An 18,335-nucleotide genomic window follows, 5' to 3' on the forward strand; every position below is an offset into this window, starting at 1 on the left:
GAATCCTAGTTTAAGTGACTTGCCTGAGGTTCATACAGCCTAGTTTTGTATTTCTACCTACTTTTTTTTGAAAATATTTGTTTGCTCAGGCAGTTATATACTGGTAATGATATGAATAAAAGCCACTTCAATCCATTGTTCTGCCAAGTATGTTTTACAGGTAATATTTATGAGCCTTTCTTTTGTTAGTTTTTTCCTTTTGTTTTGGGGGAGTTGTCTTAAGGTTTATAACCATAGCAATAAAGAGTTTCAGTTATATTAGTACTCTTGAGAACTGTGGCTAAATGGTTTCATTTAGACATTTGCCTGTGAAATCCTAAGTCTTACAGACATTGTTAGGCTGTAACAGAGTTTTGATGTCTTTAAAATCATATGTATTATAAATATTTTTATAAGATATTTTATATATACTAGAAACTGTATCTTTAAAATTTAGATTTTTAACTACTTTTGTACTTATTTAGATTTTGTCTACAGCATTTTTGACATGTGCTTTATTTATTTATTTAGAGACAGAGTGTTGCTCTGTTGCCCAGGCTGGAGTGCAGTGGTGCAATCTTGGCTCACCGCAACCTCTGCCTCCCGGGTTCAAGCGATTCTCCTGCCTCAGCCTCCCTAGTAGCTGGGACTACATGTGCGCGCCACCATGCCTGGCTAATTTTTGTATTTTTAGTAGAGACGTGGTTTCACTATGTTGGCCAGGCTGGTCTTGAACTCTTGACCTGGTGATTTGCCTGCCTCGGCCTCCCAAAGTGTTGGGATTACAGGTGTGAGCCACCACACCCGGCCTGACATGTGCTCTATTTATTGAGTTGCTTGGGAGCTCAGTGTTTCTAGGCAGACAGATATGCACTTGGAGGTAGAATACGTCTAATGTTATTAAATAAAATTGAGACCACATATGTTATTAAATTTCAGATGATATTGGCATTTGGAAAATTCTTAAAAGTCATACTTTAATGATACTTTGTTATAGTGAATGTCAGTTTTACTGGTGTTAGGTACTCTGGAACAAGGCTTATTACTCAACTGTCTGGTGTTAAAGAAACATTCAATAATGGAATCAGCACTTTTTTCTTTTAGTTTTAAAAAATATGCTAAAACATCAGTATTGTATAATTCTTAATATATGAAGTAGTTCCTTAAAGATTATGTTAATTTTTCTCCAAATCTCTTTTTCTGTTCTTTAGAGGAAATATCATTCTGCAAAAGAAGCTTATGAACAACTTTTGCAGACAGAGAATCTTTCTGCACAAGTAAAAGCAACTGTCTTACAACAGTTAGGTATGTAATAGTATACATTTAGTGTATTATAAGTGCTTCTCTTTATGTTTTTTCCATGTCGAGTGTGGCAAATACGTGGCTCATATATTCTATTCCTTTGCTCAGAGTTGATAAAATTATTCTGAACCGAGCATATTTGTATCCTCTGCCCAGCATTGTCCTTCCCCCAGTCTGTCTCAGTGTAATTCTTTAGTACAGCTGGTCCTTTTAAATTATCAAAATTACTCCCTAGTATTTAACCCAAGGAGGATTGAATACTTCCTTTGTGCCAGATATATGCTTAAGCACTTAATGAAGTTGTGATTTACCTAATGTCACTTAATGGTTGGGGAGCTTGCTTTCATAGCTTTATCAGTTAATAATGACTACAAAACAGTTTATCTAAAAAGTGTACAACGTCTAACACTGTGAGCATGCAGTTGTATTCTAATGTGGAACATGAGGGAATCTATTCATTTGGATGTCATGTGTAACTATCACCAAAAAGATAGTGAAAGAACTCCCCAGCCTTTAATTTTGTTGCTTAATTATTGAGTCATGTTTCTTGTTTGTATTTGATATTTGGGTTGTTTTTTCAGTTTTGTTTTTGGTCTGGGCAAATCATTTATTCTTAATTTTTAGCCAGCATTGTAGCAATATGAATGTTTTCATAATGTAACTATTTTTACATAGTTTTAAAGTCACTTAAGCTTAGATTTTATCATTATCTTTAGATAATATACATACAAATTTAAAAATTATAAATCACTGAATAAAAACAAATATTTTGACCTTTTATAACTCTTAAAAGTATAGACAACTCGAGTAAAATCCTAATGGAAAAAATTACAAACAAAACTAAGGCTTTATTATGAAGGCAATGTTTGTTTTTTCAGCCATCAAATACTTTATAGTTTGTTTGTTTGCTTATTTATTTTAGACAGAGTCTCGCTCTGTCCCCCAGGCTGGAATACAGTGTCGTGATCTTAACTCACTGCAGCCTCAAACTCCTCGGGTCAGGTGATACCACCTCAGCCCCCCGAGTAGCTAGGGCTACAGGCGCGTGCCACCACGCCTGGCTGATTTAAAAAATTTCTTTTGTAGAGACAAGGTCTCTCTCTGTGTTGCCCAGGGTGGTCTCAAACTCCTGGCATCAAGCGATCCTTCTGCCTCAGCCTCCCCAAATTCTAGGATTATAGGTGTGAGCCACTGTGCCTGGCCTATAGTTTTATCTTATATAGGGTGCGAATATATGTAGTCAGGGCCAGTGAGGTAGGATTGTGTGTATATTTTTTAATCTGAATTATCGTTGATTCTATAGCCTTATATTTATTCCTTGGAAATAAACATTTTGTTAATGGGATATCTTGGAGATTCTTAATTGGCTCAGTGTGGTGGCTCACGCCTGTAATCCCAGCACTTTGGGAGGTCGTGGTGGGTGAATCACATGATCAGGAGATCAAGACCATCTGGGCCAACATGGTGAAACCCTGTCTCTACTAAAAATACAAAAATTAGCTGGGTGTGGTGGTGCGCGCCTGTAGTCCCAGCTACTCAGGAGGCTGAGGCAGGAGAATTGCTTGAATCTGGGAGGCGGAGGTTGCAGTGAGCTGAGATCATGCCACTGTACTCCAGCCTGGCAAAAGAGCGAGACTCTGTCTCAGGAAAAAACAAAAAACAAAAAACACACATTAATGTATTTTTACATGGAATAGTAAATAAGACGTAACATCTTTATATTCTTTGTTTCATAACTTGGAATTTTTTCAAATATCAAAATTAGAAAAGTCTGATTTATAATCTGTTATATCAGTACTAAAAATTGTTTTAATTTCTCTTGAATGAAAGCCCTTTGTAGCTTTTACAGTACCTTACTGTGAGAAACTGACTTTCTTAATGGCTAGAATTGGCAGTTCTAAATTTTGGAAATATGTACTCCAAACTAAATTAATAAATTGACAGAAAAGAGTACTTTTTTGGTTTGTTTTCTGCTTCGTATTCTTAAACATAGAAGAACAATTAAGTCATTTATGTAAATATTTTTAAATCATTTACTGTAGGTTGGATGCATCACACTGTAGATCTCCTGGGAGATAAAGCCACCAAGGAAAGCTATGCTATTCAGTATCTCCAAAAGTCCTTGGAAGCAGATCCTAATTCTGGCCAGTCCTGGTATTTCCTCGGAAGGTGAGACTTACCAGACATTTATGTTTGATTTTGTCTATTCCAGCTAAGAGATTTGAATTACAATTTAAAATGTTAGTTTACATATCTAACCTGATCAGTGTATTTTCTCTTCTAAATACATTATTAACCAAGATTCCTGAAAGTTAAACAACAAAATAAAGTTTCCAAATATGGTGGTTTTTTTATAGCATAATCTGGTCTAGCAGGACGTTTCTTATTTTGGTTATTGGATTTTTATTTGATTTGAGTTACTGCTAGTTTTAAAAAAGTCTTATCCAATAGTAACTTTTAATGAAGTATTTAAATGCCTTTCCTTCAGACTTCCAGTATTTTTTTCTATATGTCTGTTTTATAAAACAGGATTAATTTCTCATCTGCCTGATGACTACTGGTAGTCTATGGAACCTTTATAATATATAATTTTGATTCATGATATTTACCTTAGAATTGACATAATAGTAAATCTCAAATCACAGTTATACTTGAAATCTTACAGTGAGAAAGTGAATACATTATTAGATTTGTTGGAATGGAGAAGTGTCATGTAACAAAAATCATTTTCTGCAAGTCTGTAACCATTTCTCCATACTATTTATCCATTGAATGTCTGAATTATGCTTAGTGATGATCTGAACTATACCTCATGCATAAGTATCTGATAGATTATAATTTTAGACTATCATCAGGTTGTATTTTGATTCCTAATCACTTTTCGCTTTCATGATATAGTGAAAAGATCAATGTACCAGGAGCCAGGACACTTAGATTCAAGTCCTGATTCAGCTACTGTTTGTGGAATTGTGGATGGTTTAGTTAAACCTCTTAAAGCCTCAATTTTTGTTTAACGTATTAGAGAATTGTATTAGATCAGTGGTCCTCAGGGGCAAGCTATTTTGCCACCCTTACCCCAGCCAAGGACATTTCACAATGTTTAGAGACATTTATTTCTTTCATCACAGCTGTGAAGTGTGCTACTTTCGTATAGTGGGTAGAGACTAGGGATGCTGCTAAACATCCTACAATGCGCAGGACAGTCCTCTATAGCAAAGAACTGGCTGGCTCCAAATGTCAATTATGCTGTAGTTGAGAAACCCTGAGTTAGCTGATCTGTTACATATCTTCCTGCTCTAAAGGTTCCAATTTTATGACTTCTTTAGAAATTATCCTGTTTTAATTTTAAGTTTTGTTCTATTATTGTTTATATAGAATACTTGATTGTAAGTAAATTTGCCATATAATCACATTAAATTTTAATTATATGGCTTCATTTTTCCTTTAAGGAAAGTATGTTTGTATGAGACAAAGTAATATTAATATGGTTCCTTCCCTAAAAATATTTGATTACTCATATTATGCTTAGAAGGTTAAGGAAAAAAAATTTTAAAAACATTTGATTAACTCATTATTAACATACAATAAGAGTTGACTGAAAAGGTATCTAATTTTTGGTGAGGATTTCCTAATCCCTCCCCAGGCTTGTAAAAGAGCCTAATTTGGGTTGCTTCTAAATAAAGCTGGAGGGTCCAAAATTTTGTGTTTCTCTTCTACAGTAGCAGAAACTGGATTTTATTATTTTTGTATCTTTTTGCCTGACAAAGTGGCTATTCGATAAATGGATGACATGAACTAACTAAACTCCATTTGCTTTTGGAGCTAGCACTATTACTGTTAGTGTTGTGGAGTGTGAGGCTTTATATAGTGACTGTAAAGGAGGTCTGGAACTGGGAAACAGTAGGTGCCTGTCTCTTGTTTTCAGATTTATATATGAAAATTTCTTTTAGCATAGATTAAAACGAATGTATACTAGAAAGTATGTTCCTTCTGACCTAAGATAGTTTAATACAGTAGTGTGTAGATGTCTTTTTAGTATAGGTTTTTAAATTTAAATTCTAGTTAAACATAAAATTATAATGAACCATGTGTAGAATTAACTATCATAGTCATGCTGTAATTTTCAGCTTCGATGAGCAGTATTTCATCATCAGTATTTCACTGAGCAGTATTTTATTTTTTTCCAGTTAACTAATTTTACATTGTAAAACATTATGATGCTTTTAATTTAATCTTTTTGGGTAAATTTTTCCAAATATACAATATACTTTTCCTGACTAAATAAAGGATACTTATCACAATTTAACTTGGTTTCGGGTTCAAGGTTATCATTTTAGACATATTATTTTCCATCTGTAATAATAAAATTCTAAATCTTTTAGACCTTTCATATTCTCTTTCACTGCCTTCTAATGTGTTGCTTCTAATCTGTTTCTTGTAAGAAACATTTTATGAATGAATTATGTTTTAGAAGTTTTTAAAGCTCCAAATGAAGACCTCAATTGTCAGTAAGAAATTTTGGGGTTTGATGACACTAATATTTGTTAGGATTTCTATTAACCTCTGCATTCAGGTCTGTGTTGAAGATGGACTTTGCTTGTCATTTGGCACTTGTATTTCAAAGTAAAATTGTAATGTGATATTCTGTTTTGCTAGCACCAATCATTGACTGTGTTATCACAGAACTATAGAATATTACAACTGGGAGGGACCAGGGAGGTCATCTAGTTAACCTTGTAAATCCTGTCACTTCAAAGATTTAGAAAGTGGGTTCATAATCACAGATAATTAGTATGAGAGCAGGGATTAGACCCTAGATTCACCCAGGACTTTTTTAGTTACACGAGACTGTCTCAGAGGAACCTACTTTTATTAGAGGAAAAGTGGTTGATGGTTGGAGTGGGACATCTGTATTTGGGCACATTGGTTTCCTACTTTGACTTTGTAGGAATGGAATGTTAAAACATTGGTTTTGGAAAGAACTGCTTATTTCTCCCAGCAGTTAGGCAAATTTGTCTATAAATCTGAAATGGCTTTGATTTCACAACAACTACAGAAGAGCATGTTTTCTACTATCTGTTAAGCATTCCCTTTCACGCTGGTGTCTGTTCCTGTTTGGCATTGTTGCTGATCTCTTCTTATGAATTTTTCCTTCATAAAACAGTTTGTAGATGCTCTCTGAAACTGCCTTCTCTGTCTCAATCACGGACATTTCTTACATCTTTCAAACCACAGGATTAGTGATTCCTTAGGCTTTTACATCTCCCTTGTAGGTGTCCTGTGTTTTTACAGCCTCTCTTCCATATGGATGAATTCCAAATCTAGATTTCAACATTTAAACGTATCTTAAACACCAAGACAACATCTCCTATTCTTTACTTAACATTTCCCATTTTAATATCCTCACATCATGTCAAAGTCAGCATATTTCAAACCATGTTCACCATATTCTTCCCCAGACCAGCTCTTTCTCCTTTTACTTTTGCCAAAAGATCACCATTTTCTTTTTATCAAGGTTAAATACTAAGTTACAGCCCCCACCCTGTGAACATCTAATCAATTAATCACAAAGCCTTTATCAATCTTTTGGTTTCTTGTTTCTCTTATCTTTTTTTTCTTGCCGCTTCCAGTACTTTCACTCCAATTTTGGCCTGTTCCAAACCAGTGAATGTAGCCACCCTCTTTTTTCACTGTCCATAACTATTTTCCTTTCAGTCTGCCCTACATATTGTTAGAAAATTAATATTCCTATAAAGTGCTTTCAATGTGCTATTCTGCTTGTTAGAAAAGCAAACTTTAGGGTAATCTTTGGCTGGATTTAAAATTCTCTACTGTTTTGTGTCTGTGCTTTCTTGTATATACATTAGGTTTTGCTCATGCTGTTCAAACCCATTTAAAACGCCTTTTCTCATCTTCTCTGCCCGAATCAGTGGTTCCTAGAATTTTAGGTTACATAAATCAGTAAAATTTCAAAGAATAATTATGAGGATAGAAATACGGTGTTTGGGCAAGTAAAAACATTAACCTTTTTTTTGCAATTTACTGTCAGCCAATAATATCCAAAATAAGAGAATTACAGCATAAATATTAATTCATTTATTGGAAAAACTTTATGTATGTATATGTTTGTGTTGTCTTTCCAATTTGTTTGCTTGGCAAACGTGCCATATACTGGCTGGCAATTAGGAATCACTAAATAATATGCATCTTTACATATTCAAATCCCTTACTCTTACTCTCCCCCCTCCCCCCCCCTTTTTTTTTTTTTTTTGCCTTTCCTAAATCTTGCAGTATATGATGGTCTCTTCTTATCCTAAATTCTCAGGCTAATTATTGTCTATACTGGCCATTTGATATGACATCATGACATTTTTAATGTATCTTCAGTCCTCAACTAAATTGTAAGCTTCATGAAAATAGGGACTGGGTTTTTGTTTTTTTTCTTTTTCCTTTAGTGCCAAGAATAAGAAGATAATTTCAGTATTTATAATTTCAACTGTTATCTGTGTATCCATCACGTCCATCATGTATATTCACATTAAGAAAATTACAGTCCTTGAATCATTAATCTTACCTTGCTAACTTTACTAGTCATAAAATATTATACTTTATATTATTTTTACTTTTTACTTTATACTATTTTTGATACTTAGTTTGAGATTAACTGTGTCTTACATGTGCATTTTTTTATGAATTAAAGAATTATTGCCCTCAGTGTTGTTACTTGGGAAAGGAAAATTGAAATCTGATACAGCAAATCTTACCAACGTATAGTGTTTTTGTTTTTAACTCTGTATTTTGACCATATAGGAAACTAGAGGTCAAGCTGTATAAGAAGAGTGGAAGAGTGGAAGAGTGCCGTGTGTGTGTGTGTGCACATGTGCATGCAGCTCTCAGTATTACAATATTGAAGTGATATGTCCCCTAATCATTTTAATAGAGTTCATTAATGCAGCATGCTCTTTAGCACCTATAAGACAGACTATAATATGGTTTGTTGGAGGGAAAATTATAATATTCATTATAGTTAACAAGTATATACACACATACACATAAATATATTAACTTATTAGGGTTTTAAAAAAATTTGCTGTGATATATAGTCCATGCTTTCAGCCAATTAATTTGTTTCAGTATTAATGGAATTCTCTTGATTTTTTTTTTTTTTTTTCCCTTCCCTTCTCAGGTGCTATTCAAGTATTGGGAAAGTTCAGGATGCCTTTATATCTTATAGGCAGTCTATTGATAAATCAGAAGCAAGTGCAGATACATGGTGTTCAATAGGGTAAGCCTTTGTATAAAAATAGTAGTAATTTAATTGATATACAAAGATGGTTGCATCACATATAGTACTTCATAGTTTAAATTTATTATAAAACCAAGCAGTTCTTCTGAGTTGACTTATTTTTTCTTAATTTCTCTTTCCAGTGTGCTATATCAGCAGCAAAATCAGCCCATGGATGCTTTACAGGCCTATATTTGTGCTGTACAATTGGACCATGGCCATGCTGCAGCCTGGATGGACCTAGGCACTCTCTATGAATCCTGCAACCAGCCTCAGGATGCCATTAAATGCTACTTAAATGCAACTAGAAGCAAAAGTTGTAGTAATACCTCTGCACTTGCAGCACGAATTAAGTATTTACAGGTAAAATTTTTAAATAGCAGTTTTTTAAAGCCACATATTTCCCCAGAACACTCAGGCAGAAGGAGGGTGGCTGGAAAGTTTGTCTAGTTGTGTTTTGATGTCTATAATCTGTTTCCATATTTTGTAAACATACCATAGCTTGTAATATTATTTTACTTTTCATTTTAAGTAAGATATGCAGTATTTTTAAAGATGCTCTTTTGCACATTTACTCTGTTGATGCATATTAATTTACATAATTTTTTTCTATGTACTGTCTACATTTTTAAGTTGTCATAGCATTTTATAGAAAACACAAACAGTCTTTCACTCTTGCTTGGAGTTTCTTGAGAAGACAGCTATGAGAACTCTGAAAACAGAGCTCAGCTTTGTTTTGATTCTCACAAAGGTTTATATTCCGGTTACCCTGTTTATACTTAGTGTCTTCTAAAGCCCCAAATTTAGAATCTATTTTCTTTTAAAAACAATTAGCTATAGCATTTAGGAAGATTTAGTGGACTTGCTCTTACTCAAGTAGGCTTGTGTTAAATTTGCTTTTTACATAATTTTTCCTAGGCTCAGTTGTGTAACCTTCCACAAGGTAGTCTACAGAATAAAACTAAATTACTTCCTAGTATTGAGGAGGCGTGGAGCCTACCAATTCCCGCAGAGCTTACCTCCAGGCAGGGTGCCATGAACACAGCACAGCAGGTGAGAAGTTGGGTTATGTTCTGCAGGTGCCCAGCTTTAAGGGTTCTTTTCAATTCTCTAGTGGTCAAGCTTAATTTACTAAGCACAGGAGGCTTTTAGTAATGAAAAGCCTTTTGATTTAATTGCTAAGGGAATCTAGATCAAAATAAAATTCCCTCTAATATGGGAAGAGATTTTGGGGTACCAACTTAGAACCTTTGTGCATTTTCATGATTTTGAAGGAGATTTCTTAAAATAATGCTACAGTGGTTTGTTTAATTTTTAAGGCAAGTTTTTGAAAGGAAGGTACACATTATTCCATTGATGAATCATTTAATTTTGATTTTCAATCATTGCAATCAGCGATGTCCACATAGCTTTGAAAAGTATGCAGCTTGTAAAGTTTTATAATTTGAAGGAATGAATTAAGAATATATAGAACCCTATTTTTGTCTTCCTTCTGTGATTCTTAGGCATGTAAACCTCATCATCCAAATACTGAACCTGTATTAGGCCTCAGTCAAACACCAATTTCACAGCAATCCTTGCCACTACACATGATTCCTTCTAGCCAAGTAGATGACCTGTCCAGTCCTGCCAAGAGGAAAAGAACATCTAGTCCAACAAAGGTATATGTTTTAGAGAAATAGAAAATCCCAGTCAAAAAAGAAGTTTCAGCTGCCCTGAAATTGTGCAGTTTGAACATTTCCTGTCCTTTATTTTAAATTTGTGGACATCAAAGAGTGAAAGGTTTGAGTTTTTCCATCCCAAACCCTTAGTATCATATTAAGTATAGAAAGTAGGGATAAATTTGCATTCATCAAATCATTTTATTCATCTCCCTGCCGTTAAGATCCCAGCACACTTTTCATCATCACTTTTTACTGACATTTGAAATAAATTTAATGTTGGATCTAGTGGACAGTGTGGTATTTAGGCTAGCCGTTTGGGCCATAGTTTGAGGGTGGGCCTTTTTGGGTGGCTTATTAAAGAGTCAGTAATTTTTAAATGTATGATTTCTAAGTTTAATATGCATGTAAAATTATTTTTTAAAGAATTTAATGTTATAACATCTTTTTTAACATGTAAATATTCCAATTCATAGTCATTTGGCCTCCTCTAACCATTATTATTAACTGTGGATTTAACCAAATATTCTTTAATTTTTTTTTTAAATCGATTTTCCTCAGAATACTTCTGACAATTGGAGTGGTGGACATGCTGTGTCACATCCTCCAGTACAGCAACAAGCTCATTCATGGTGTTTGACACCACAGAAATTACAGGTATGTAAGATGTTTTTGACAAATTGTTTACTAAAAAGGAGTAGAGGTAGCAAACAAGTATTAATTTTTTTTTTTTTTTTTTTTTTGAGATAGAGTCTTGCTCTGTCACCCAGGCTGGAGTATAGTGGCACACTCTTGGCTCACTGCAACCTCCGCGTCCTGTGTTAAAGTTATTCTTGTGCCTCAGCCTCCAGAGTAGCTGGGATTACAGGCACGCACCATCACACCCCACTAATTTTTATATTTTTGGTAGAGACTGGGTTTTGCCATGTTGGCCAGACTGGTCTTGCACTCCTGACCTCAAGTGATCCACCTACCTCAGTCTCCCAAAGTGCTGAGATTACAGGTGTGAGCCACTGCACCCAGCCCTAAGTATTAATTCTTATAAGTTAAATGGCAGTACATTCAATTAAAATGCACCAAAGTGAAATGAGCCTGCATTTACCAGAATAATGAAGATCATTCATTCTTGTTTTTAATTTCTTTTTTTTTTTTAAACAGGACATGGTTTACACTACATAAAGTATAAATATAGGGTATATAAGGTATATAGGGTAAAGTTTTCTTCTAACTCTGGCCCCTACCCACTCAAAATGCGGCTGGTATTACTAATTTCCTATCTATCATTCCAGAGGTATGTTATGTATGTACAAGCAAATATACATCCCCCCCTTTCTCACATGTATTATTATTTTTCTTCTTTTTTACACAAATGATAGGATTCTTATTTGCTGTTAACAACGTATTTTACAGACTTTTCCATGTCAATATGTGAAGAGCTTCCTTGTTCTTTTATGGTTACATCATATTTCTTTATATAGATGTAACACCTTTATTTAAGCAGATCAGTAATTTCGGACATTCAGGTTGTCTTCAGACTTTGCTTATTCCAGACAGTGCTGCTTTTAGCATACTTGTCAATATATTTTTAAGCTTCAAGAGTTTTCTCTGTGAATACCTAAGAATACTGTATGGATGAGTAAAATATCATGCCCATCTATTACAAAGAACTCATAGTAAATCTTGTTCAGATGAATGCTTAGTTCATTCTTATATTTCTCAAGCTTATTAAAGGACTTCATCTTGGAGTGTATGACTGTTGGTCAGAAGACAGTGTGTTTGACCAGATAGTGGTTCTGAGTTTAGTCATTTCAGGGAAAGGTTGCTTAGAATAGTGATCTTATTTCCTAAATATATCTTTGACTATATTCTCTTTTTGTTCTTCTTCTAGCATTTGGAACAGCTCCGCGCAAATAGAAATAATTTAAATCCAGCACAGAAACTGATGCTGGAACAGCTGGAAAGTCAGTTTGTCTTAATGCAACAACACCAAGTGTGTATAGCATATTTTTCCCTGAAATTTGTTAGCATTTTGAGTATTTTTATTGACTCTAATGTCATTTTAGAGCATGTTTATGTTCATTTTTACTTTCTACTGATATTTGACAGAATTTAGTAATCTCTGTATTTTAAAATACTGGTAATTGATGGAGATTTTTAGACAAAAGCAACTATAATTTTGAAGAAGATACTTTGTATTTTATTTATTTACATGATATTTCACATGTATTCTAAGGGTTTGTTTACATTATCTAGTACTGAGGCAAGGTTTTTAGGGCTTATTTAGTTTACAGGATCTGGCATATATGTAACAGAATGAAATTTTGAGATGTCCCCTCTTTTGTGATTGAGAGAAGGACCTATAAGTTCGGGGTTGTTTTCTGTAATTTTCAGCTGCTTCCTTTTGTCATTACTAATGGGATTTTTTTTTTTTTTTTGAAACAGACTTCCGCTTTTTCAAGGAAGTTTATTTTAAAATGAACAAATACAATTTCTTGTTTTTAAAGTATGTATTTCTCAACTTAGAGAAATTAAGCATTTGGGTAAAATCACACATTCCCTAATTATACATCTTCATATTCATCTGGGGATTCATAGAGAATCCCCTATAGATTCTCTTCCCTATAGATTACACAACCAGCATTTACTTTTCCTTTGTTTTTTTGACAGATGAGACCAACAGGAGTTGGACAGGTACGATCTACTGGAATTCCTAATGGGCCAACAGCTGACTCATCACTGCCTACAAACTCAGTCTCTGGCCAGCAGCCACAGCTTGCTCTGACCAGAGTGCCTAGCGTCTCTCAGCCTGGAGTCCGTCCTGCCTGCCCTGGGCAGCCTTTGGCCAATGGACCCTTTTCTGCAGGCCATGTTCCCTGTAGCACATCAAGAACGCTGGGAAGTACAGACACTATTTTGATAGGCAATAATCATATAACAGGAAGTGGAAGTAATGGAAACGTGCCTTACCTGCAGCGAAACGCACTCACTCTACCTCATAACCGCACAAACCTGACCAGCAGCGCAGAGGAGCCGTGGAAAAACCAACTATCTAACTCCACTCAGGTAATAGGAGGACTAGCTTCCTTGTTGGCTTTTCACATAAATGTTTTTACTGGGTTTTATACACTTTGAGAGAAGAAGAAAGAAGTGTTTGGGGAACTGGTTTTATAAGAATTTTGTGGCACTACAATGTTACTACATTGTGATTCATTATGTACATACATGAGTATATCTTCGTTCCCTTTGTACAGTCTCTACCGACATAGATAACTTAGCAAATTTACAAAGGAAGAAAATAGATCATATAAATCACCCAAAATGCACCATTAATTTACAGTGGCATCATAAGCACATTTATGTAATATTACTTAGTTCATTTCTGCATAAACTGCCTACTTAAGATCAGGCACTAAACTAGGTGTTAGGTATTTGCTTTAGTGGGAGAAAAAGACTAGTGAATAAGTATTTACCATAATGACTGTGAAGTGTGACTTTGGTGGGAAAGTTCTATCAGAGTACCTCGGAGAGCACATAACCAAGATGTTAGAGTCTTCCAGAAACTAGAGTTTAGGGGAGGAGAGGGCTGGTGAAGTGTGCCTAGAAGATAGGTTATGAAGAGGGGAGGGTGAAATAAGAGGCTGAGGGAGAGGCCAAATTTATCTTGAAGGCAAAGTTGATCCGCTAAAGTTTTTGAAACAGAGTAATGAATTGCATGCACATTATTTTTGTCAAGGAAATGGGTCATAATTTATTCAACGTTAGCACATTCGTTAGACATTTAATTTCTGAGTTTTTACTTCTGAATGTTTATGTGCATAGTATTTCCCATATTTTGGATTGTTTCCATGATATGGGTACTCGCTGAGGTGAAACTGAAGGGCCAAAGAGTAAGCTTTAAGAAAATGATTTCAATATGTATAGCCAAATTGCTTGTACTTTTATTAATTTACTATGAGAAATATTTGACTTAAAAAGAGAAATATTTGGCTGATTGTCGGTTAGTCTTATATTACTGATAAAACTGAAATAAGTTCTTTTTCTAAGATTTTTAAGTTTATTCTTGAAGTAATATCCTTGGTGGGACCCTGATCTAAAGTGATTAGTACTTTATTCATTCTTAGAGAAATACTGAGTACCTACTAGGTTCATTTCCTACTCAAGGCTCTGGGAATACATCAATAAAGAAAATATACTGAGATGTCTCTACTTGGTGTAGGTAAATAGACAGTAAACAAATAAGTAATACATATATAACATTAGATGATGATTGTGATTAGTGCTGTGGAAAAAAGCGCTAATAGAAAGGGAACAGCAGAATACTAGAGATTGGTGGTAGGAGAGTTGCAGTTATAAATCAGAAGGGCAGGGAAGGCTTCTCTGAAAGATAGCATTTGGATGAGAGTTACAGGAGTGAGCCTTGAAGCTATTTGTGATAAGATTGTTCCAGGTCTAGGGAGCAGCACGGAGCAATGGACCCTAAGGTGGGATTGTGCTGTGCACATTTGAGGAGAATCAAGGTGGCAAGCATGGCAGAACAGGACAGGCAAGGAGTGAGAAGAGAGAGAAATGTCCTCCAGCTGGAAACAGGATGGCTAAATCATGATCAGCCTTATAAGGATACTGGATTTTATTCTGAGTATCCAGGAAACCGTAGGGGATTTTGAACAGAGGAGTGATGTGATCTAACTTTGTTTTTGACTAGGTCCTCTTTGGTACTCTGTGGATAGACTGAAAGAGGCAAAAGTAGAAATGGTATGACCAATTTAGAGATTATACCTGTAATCCAGGTTAAAAGTTGGTGATGGCTCCCAGAGTGGTAGTAGTAGATTGTGGTCAGCTTCTGGGTATATTTGGAAGGTACAGCCAACAGGATTAGTTGATATAGAGTGATGTGTGAGAAAGGAGTCCCAGCTGGCCTGACCAACTAGAAGGATGGATGAAACTGGATGGTATCACCAATCAGTGAGAACAGATTGAGAAAAGAACTCAAGATTGAGCCTTAGGGCATTCCAGTGTATTAGGCTAGGAAATTGAAGAACTAGCAGAGAAGAATAGAAGACATTGACCTGTGATGGAGTAGGAGATCAAAGACAATGTGAGTGATGCCCTGGAAGCCAAATGAAGAAAGTCTTTCAAGGAGGAGGACATGATCAAATAATGCTCATAGGTCATATAAAGTGAGGACTGAAAACTGACCATCTGAGATATTTGCTGACATTATTGGAGTAAGGAAACTACAGGTTACAGGCAAAATTTACCCCACAACCTGTGTTTTTTATAACCCGTGAGCTAAGAATGATTTTGATATTTTTGAAGGGTTGTGAAAAAAGAATAATATATGATACTGGGTGACCCACAAAGCCTAAAATATTTGCTATCTGATCCTTTACAGAAAAGATATGCTGACCATTGGATAAGGGCAATTTCAGTGGATTGTTGGGGTGCAAAAGCCTAATTGTAGTTCGCTTCAAGATAATATAAAATCGGCAGAGAAAAACTGAAGTAGCAAGTATAGACAGTTCCAGCACACATGCTTACAGTTGTTTGGGCTACACACTGCACAGTGCCAAGGCTTCCATTTCCATATACCGTGGCATAAAAGAGAACAACAACAACCGGGTGTAGCTGACAGGGAAAATGGGATTAGGAGTTGTTGTCTTGTTGTTTTAAATTTAAAATGAGAGAAATAACAGTAAAAGTCAATGGGAAAGATTCAGTAGAGAGGGAGAAAATGGCAAAGGAGAAAGGGGAATTGTTAGAATGGGTGAGAGGATGGGATTTTGGGGGTTCATTGTCTTTAAGCGTTAAACAGTTGTTAAAAGGATAACACGAGATTTTTGTTAAAATGCCTATCATAGTTCTAAGGTATAACTGGCAGTTAATAAGTGAAAGCCTTTGTTATGATTGTAAAGCATAGTTCTATTTTCTTTTCTCTCACATCTACTTCTTTGGCTCACTTAGTTGCTGAAGTTTTCAATACTCTCTTAACCCTGTTTTGGAAATGTGGGATTCTTTAAAAACGTAATTCGTAATTCTAATAAAAAGGAACTCCTCAGTTGGCAGGCCACGAGGCTTCTGTAAGTTACCATACTAAGTAGCAGGGAGCCCCCAGCCTTTGCTTCACACGCCCTTCAAAGCCATTATCTGTAGGAGCTTTACAATTTAAGTAATGAGGTTGAGAGAGTTGTTTAGAAAATGATGTTGAACTGATTCCAGGTCAAAAGTTTCCCAAATGAAGTTTCTGCATATCACTACAGCTGGGAAGCCTCTGTCTCTGCTGTTGATATATGGTATTAATATCATAGACTCTAAAGAGGTCTTTTTGATAACTTGTCTTATACAAACCTATTTGAATAATTTTTGAAATTGTAATGAAAACTAGACAATTGGTAGACCTATATGGTATATCTACCTTTTAGTTTTTGATCAAGGGAGGAATTTACATTACAGTGTTGAATGGGTTTATTCAGATTGCTTTTGGTAGCAAGGGTATAATTTAAGATATGAAAGTAAAATTATATTAATTGTAGGTGATTATTCAGCAAGTACTCTAAAGAATTTGTAGCTTAAAATACCTTGATTTGCAGATAGAGAAGATGTAATAAAATAGTTACTTTGTCACATGTCTGCATATTGTAATCAGTGTATTTGTTAAATAATTGGCCTCTGAATTAAATATTTTACATTTGATGAGATTTTAACTCACCTACCCAGACTTTCTTGGATAATATTTTAAATATTGATATGATTATAATATGCAGTGTTTTTGCTTTATGAGAAATTTTCATGTAACTTACAAATTTCAACCTTCCTTTATTATGATTGAACTTTGTTACTTATTAAATCATTTACAACTAATTGCCCTCCTTTACACACTCACTGGTGTGTATTTTTTTTTTTTTTATTTTTATTTTATTTTTTTTTTTTTTGAGATGGAGCCTGGCTCTGTCGCCAAGGCTGGAGTGCAGTGGTGCGATCTTGGCTCACTGCAACCTCCGCCTCCTAGGTTCAAGTGATTCTCCTGCCTCAGCCTCCTGAGTAGCTGGGATTACAGGTGCCCACCACCATGCCCGGCTAATTTTTGTATTTTAGTAGAGACAGGGCTTCACCATGTTGACCAGGCTGGTCTTGAACTTCTGACCTTAGGTGATCTGCCTGCCTTGGCCTCCCAATGTGCTGGGATTACAGGTGTGAGCCACTGCGCCTGGCCAATGTGTATCAACTTTTAATATATCTAGTTTTTTAGGTAGATAAGCCTATTGAGTAAAAACATTAGTTTAAAATTTTCAGCTTCAGAAACTGATTTTAGGGGCATGCTAGCTGACTTTAACTAGATGATTAAATGCACCTTTTAGTATATAAATATCTTGTCATCAGCTATAGTTTTATTCTTTTATAGCTTATTACTGACAAAATTCTCTAACCTTGTTGCTGAAGTGATCTCAACTCCAAATGTAAACTCGTTTTATGATTCCAATGTTACTTTAATCAGTGTTGCTGAAAAATTGGCTGTCCTATTTAATTATTTTGTAAGTAAAATGAAATGAAAATATTCTTCTTAAAGAAGTTTCTCTGTGACACCAGAGGCAAATTTCAGGTAAAAATTAGTTCCAGTTATCATATTTTCATTCTATTAAATGCCCTAAGTGATCTTCCTCTAGTCTTAAAACTTCTATTAACTGGTAGTATACTGCCCCCTCAGATTGCTTTAACAGTAGCAGTGTATTTTTCTAAGTTTTCAAATTCAGGTGATGAAAAATAAAGTTTATCTCAAAGTTATTAGTGGAGACTTAAAATGTCTTTTTCTCCCCTTTTTTTAAAAAAAAAAAAAAAAAAGAGAGAGACACAAGGTTCTGCTCTGTCACCCAGGCTGGAGTACAGTGGCACCATCTTAGCTCACTGCTGGCTCAAACTCCTGGGCTCAAGAGATCCTCCCACCTTGGCCTCCTGTGTAGCTGGACTACAGGCACACTTGTCAACACACCTAGCTTGTCTGCCTGCTTTCCTTCCCTCTTTCCCCTCTCTCCTTCCTCTCTCCTCTCTCTTCTTTCTCTTTCTCTTTCCCTTTCCCTTTCCCTTTCCCTTTCTCTTTTTCTTTTTCTTTTTCT

General features: G+C 35.2%; 1 protein-coding gene across 19 annotated transcripts in view; it reads left to right on the forward strand.

Moving 5' to 3' along the window:
* KDM6A (lysine demethylase 6A) overlaps window positions 1-18,335 on the forward strand; it is a 235,507-nt gene that overhangs the window by 173,722 nt on the left and 43,450 nt on the right. For 4 of the 19 annotated variants that reach the window (XM_004064043.4, XM_019019413.3, XM_055376773.2 and 1 more), the window contains 9 exons: window positions 1,191-1,284; window positions 3,324-3,450; window positions 8,468-8,566; window positions 8,710-8,929; window positions 9,485-9,619; window positions 10,072-10,227; window positions 10,789-10,884; window positions 12,116-12,217; window positions 12,895-13,290. In XM_004064043.4, coding sequence (XP_004064091.1) covers window positions 1,191-1,284; window positions 3,324-3,450; window positions 8,468-8,566; window positions 8,710-8,929; window positions 9,485-9,619; window positions 10,072-10,227; window positions 10,789-10,884; window positions 12,116-12,217; window positions 12,895-13,290 — 1,425 coding nt within the window. The remainder of the gene's footprint in view (window positions 1-1,190; window positions 1,285-3,323; window positions 3,451-8,467; window positions 8,567-8,709; window positions 8,930-9,484; window positions 9,620-10,071; window positions 10,228-10,788; window positions 10,885-12,115; window positions 12,218-12,894; window positions 13,291-18,335) is intronic. The other 15 variants (XM_019019416.3, XM_004064041.4, XM_055376776.2 and 12 more) reach the window with 7 other exon arrangements.

The sequence above is a fragment of the Gorilla gorilla genome, chromosome X (genome assembly GCF_029281585.2).
Source record: "Gorilla gorilla gorilla isolate KB3781 chromosome X, NHGRI_mGorGor1-v2.1_pri, whole genome shotgun sequence".
NCBI classification, from domain to species: Eukaryota; Metazoa; Chordata; class Mammalia; order Primates; family Hominidae; genus Gorilla; species Gorilla gorilla.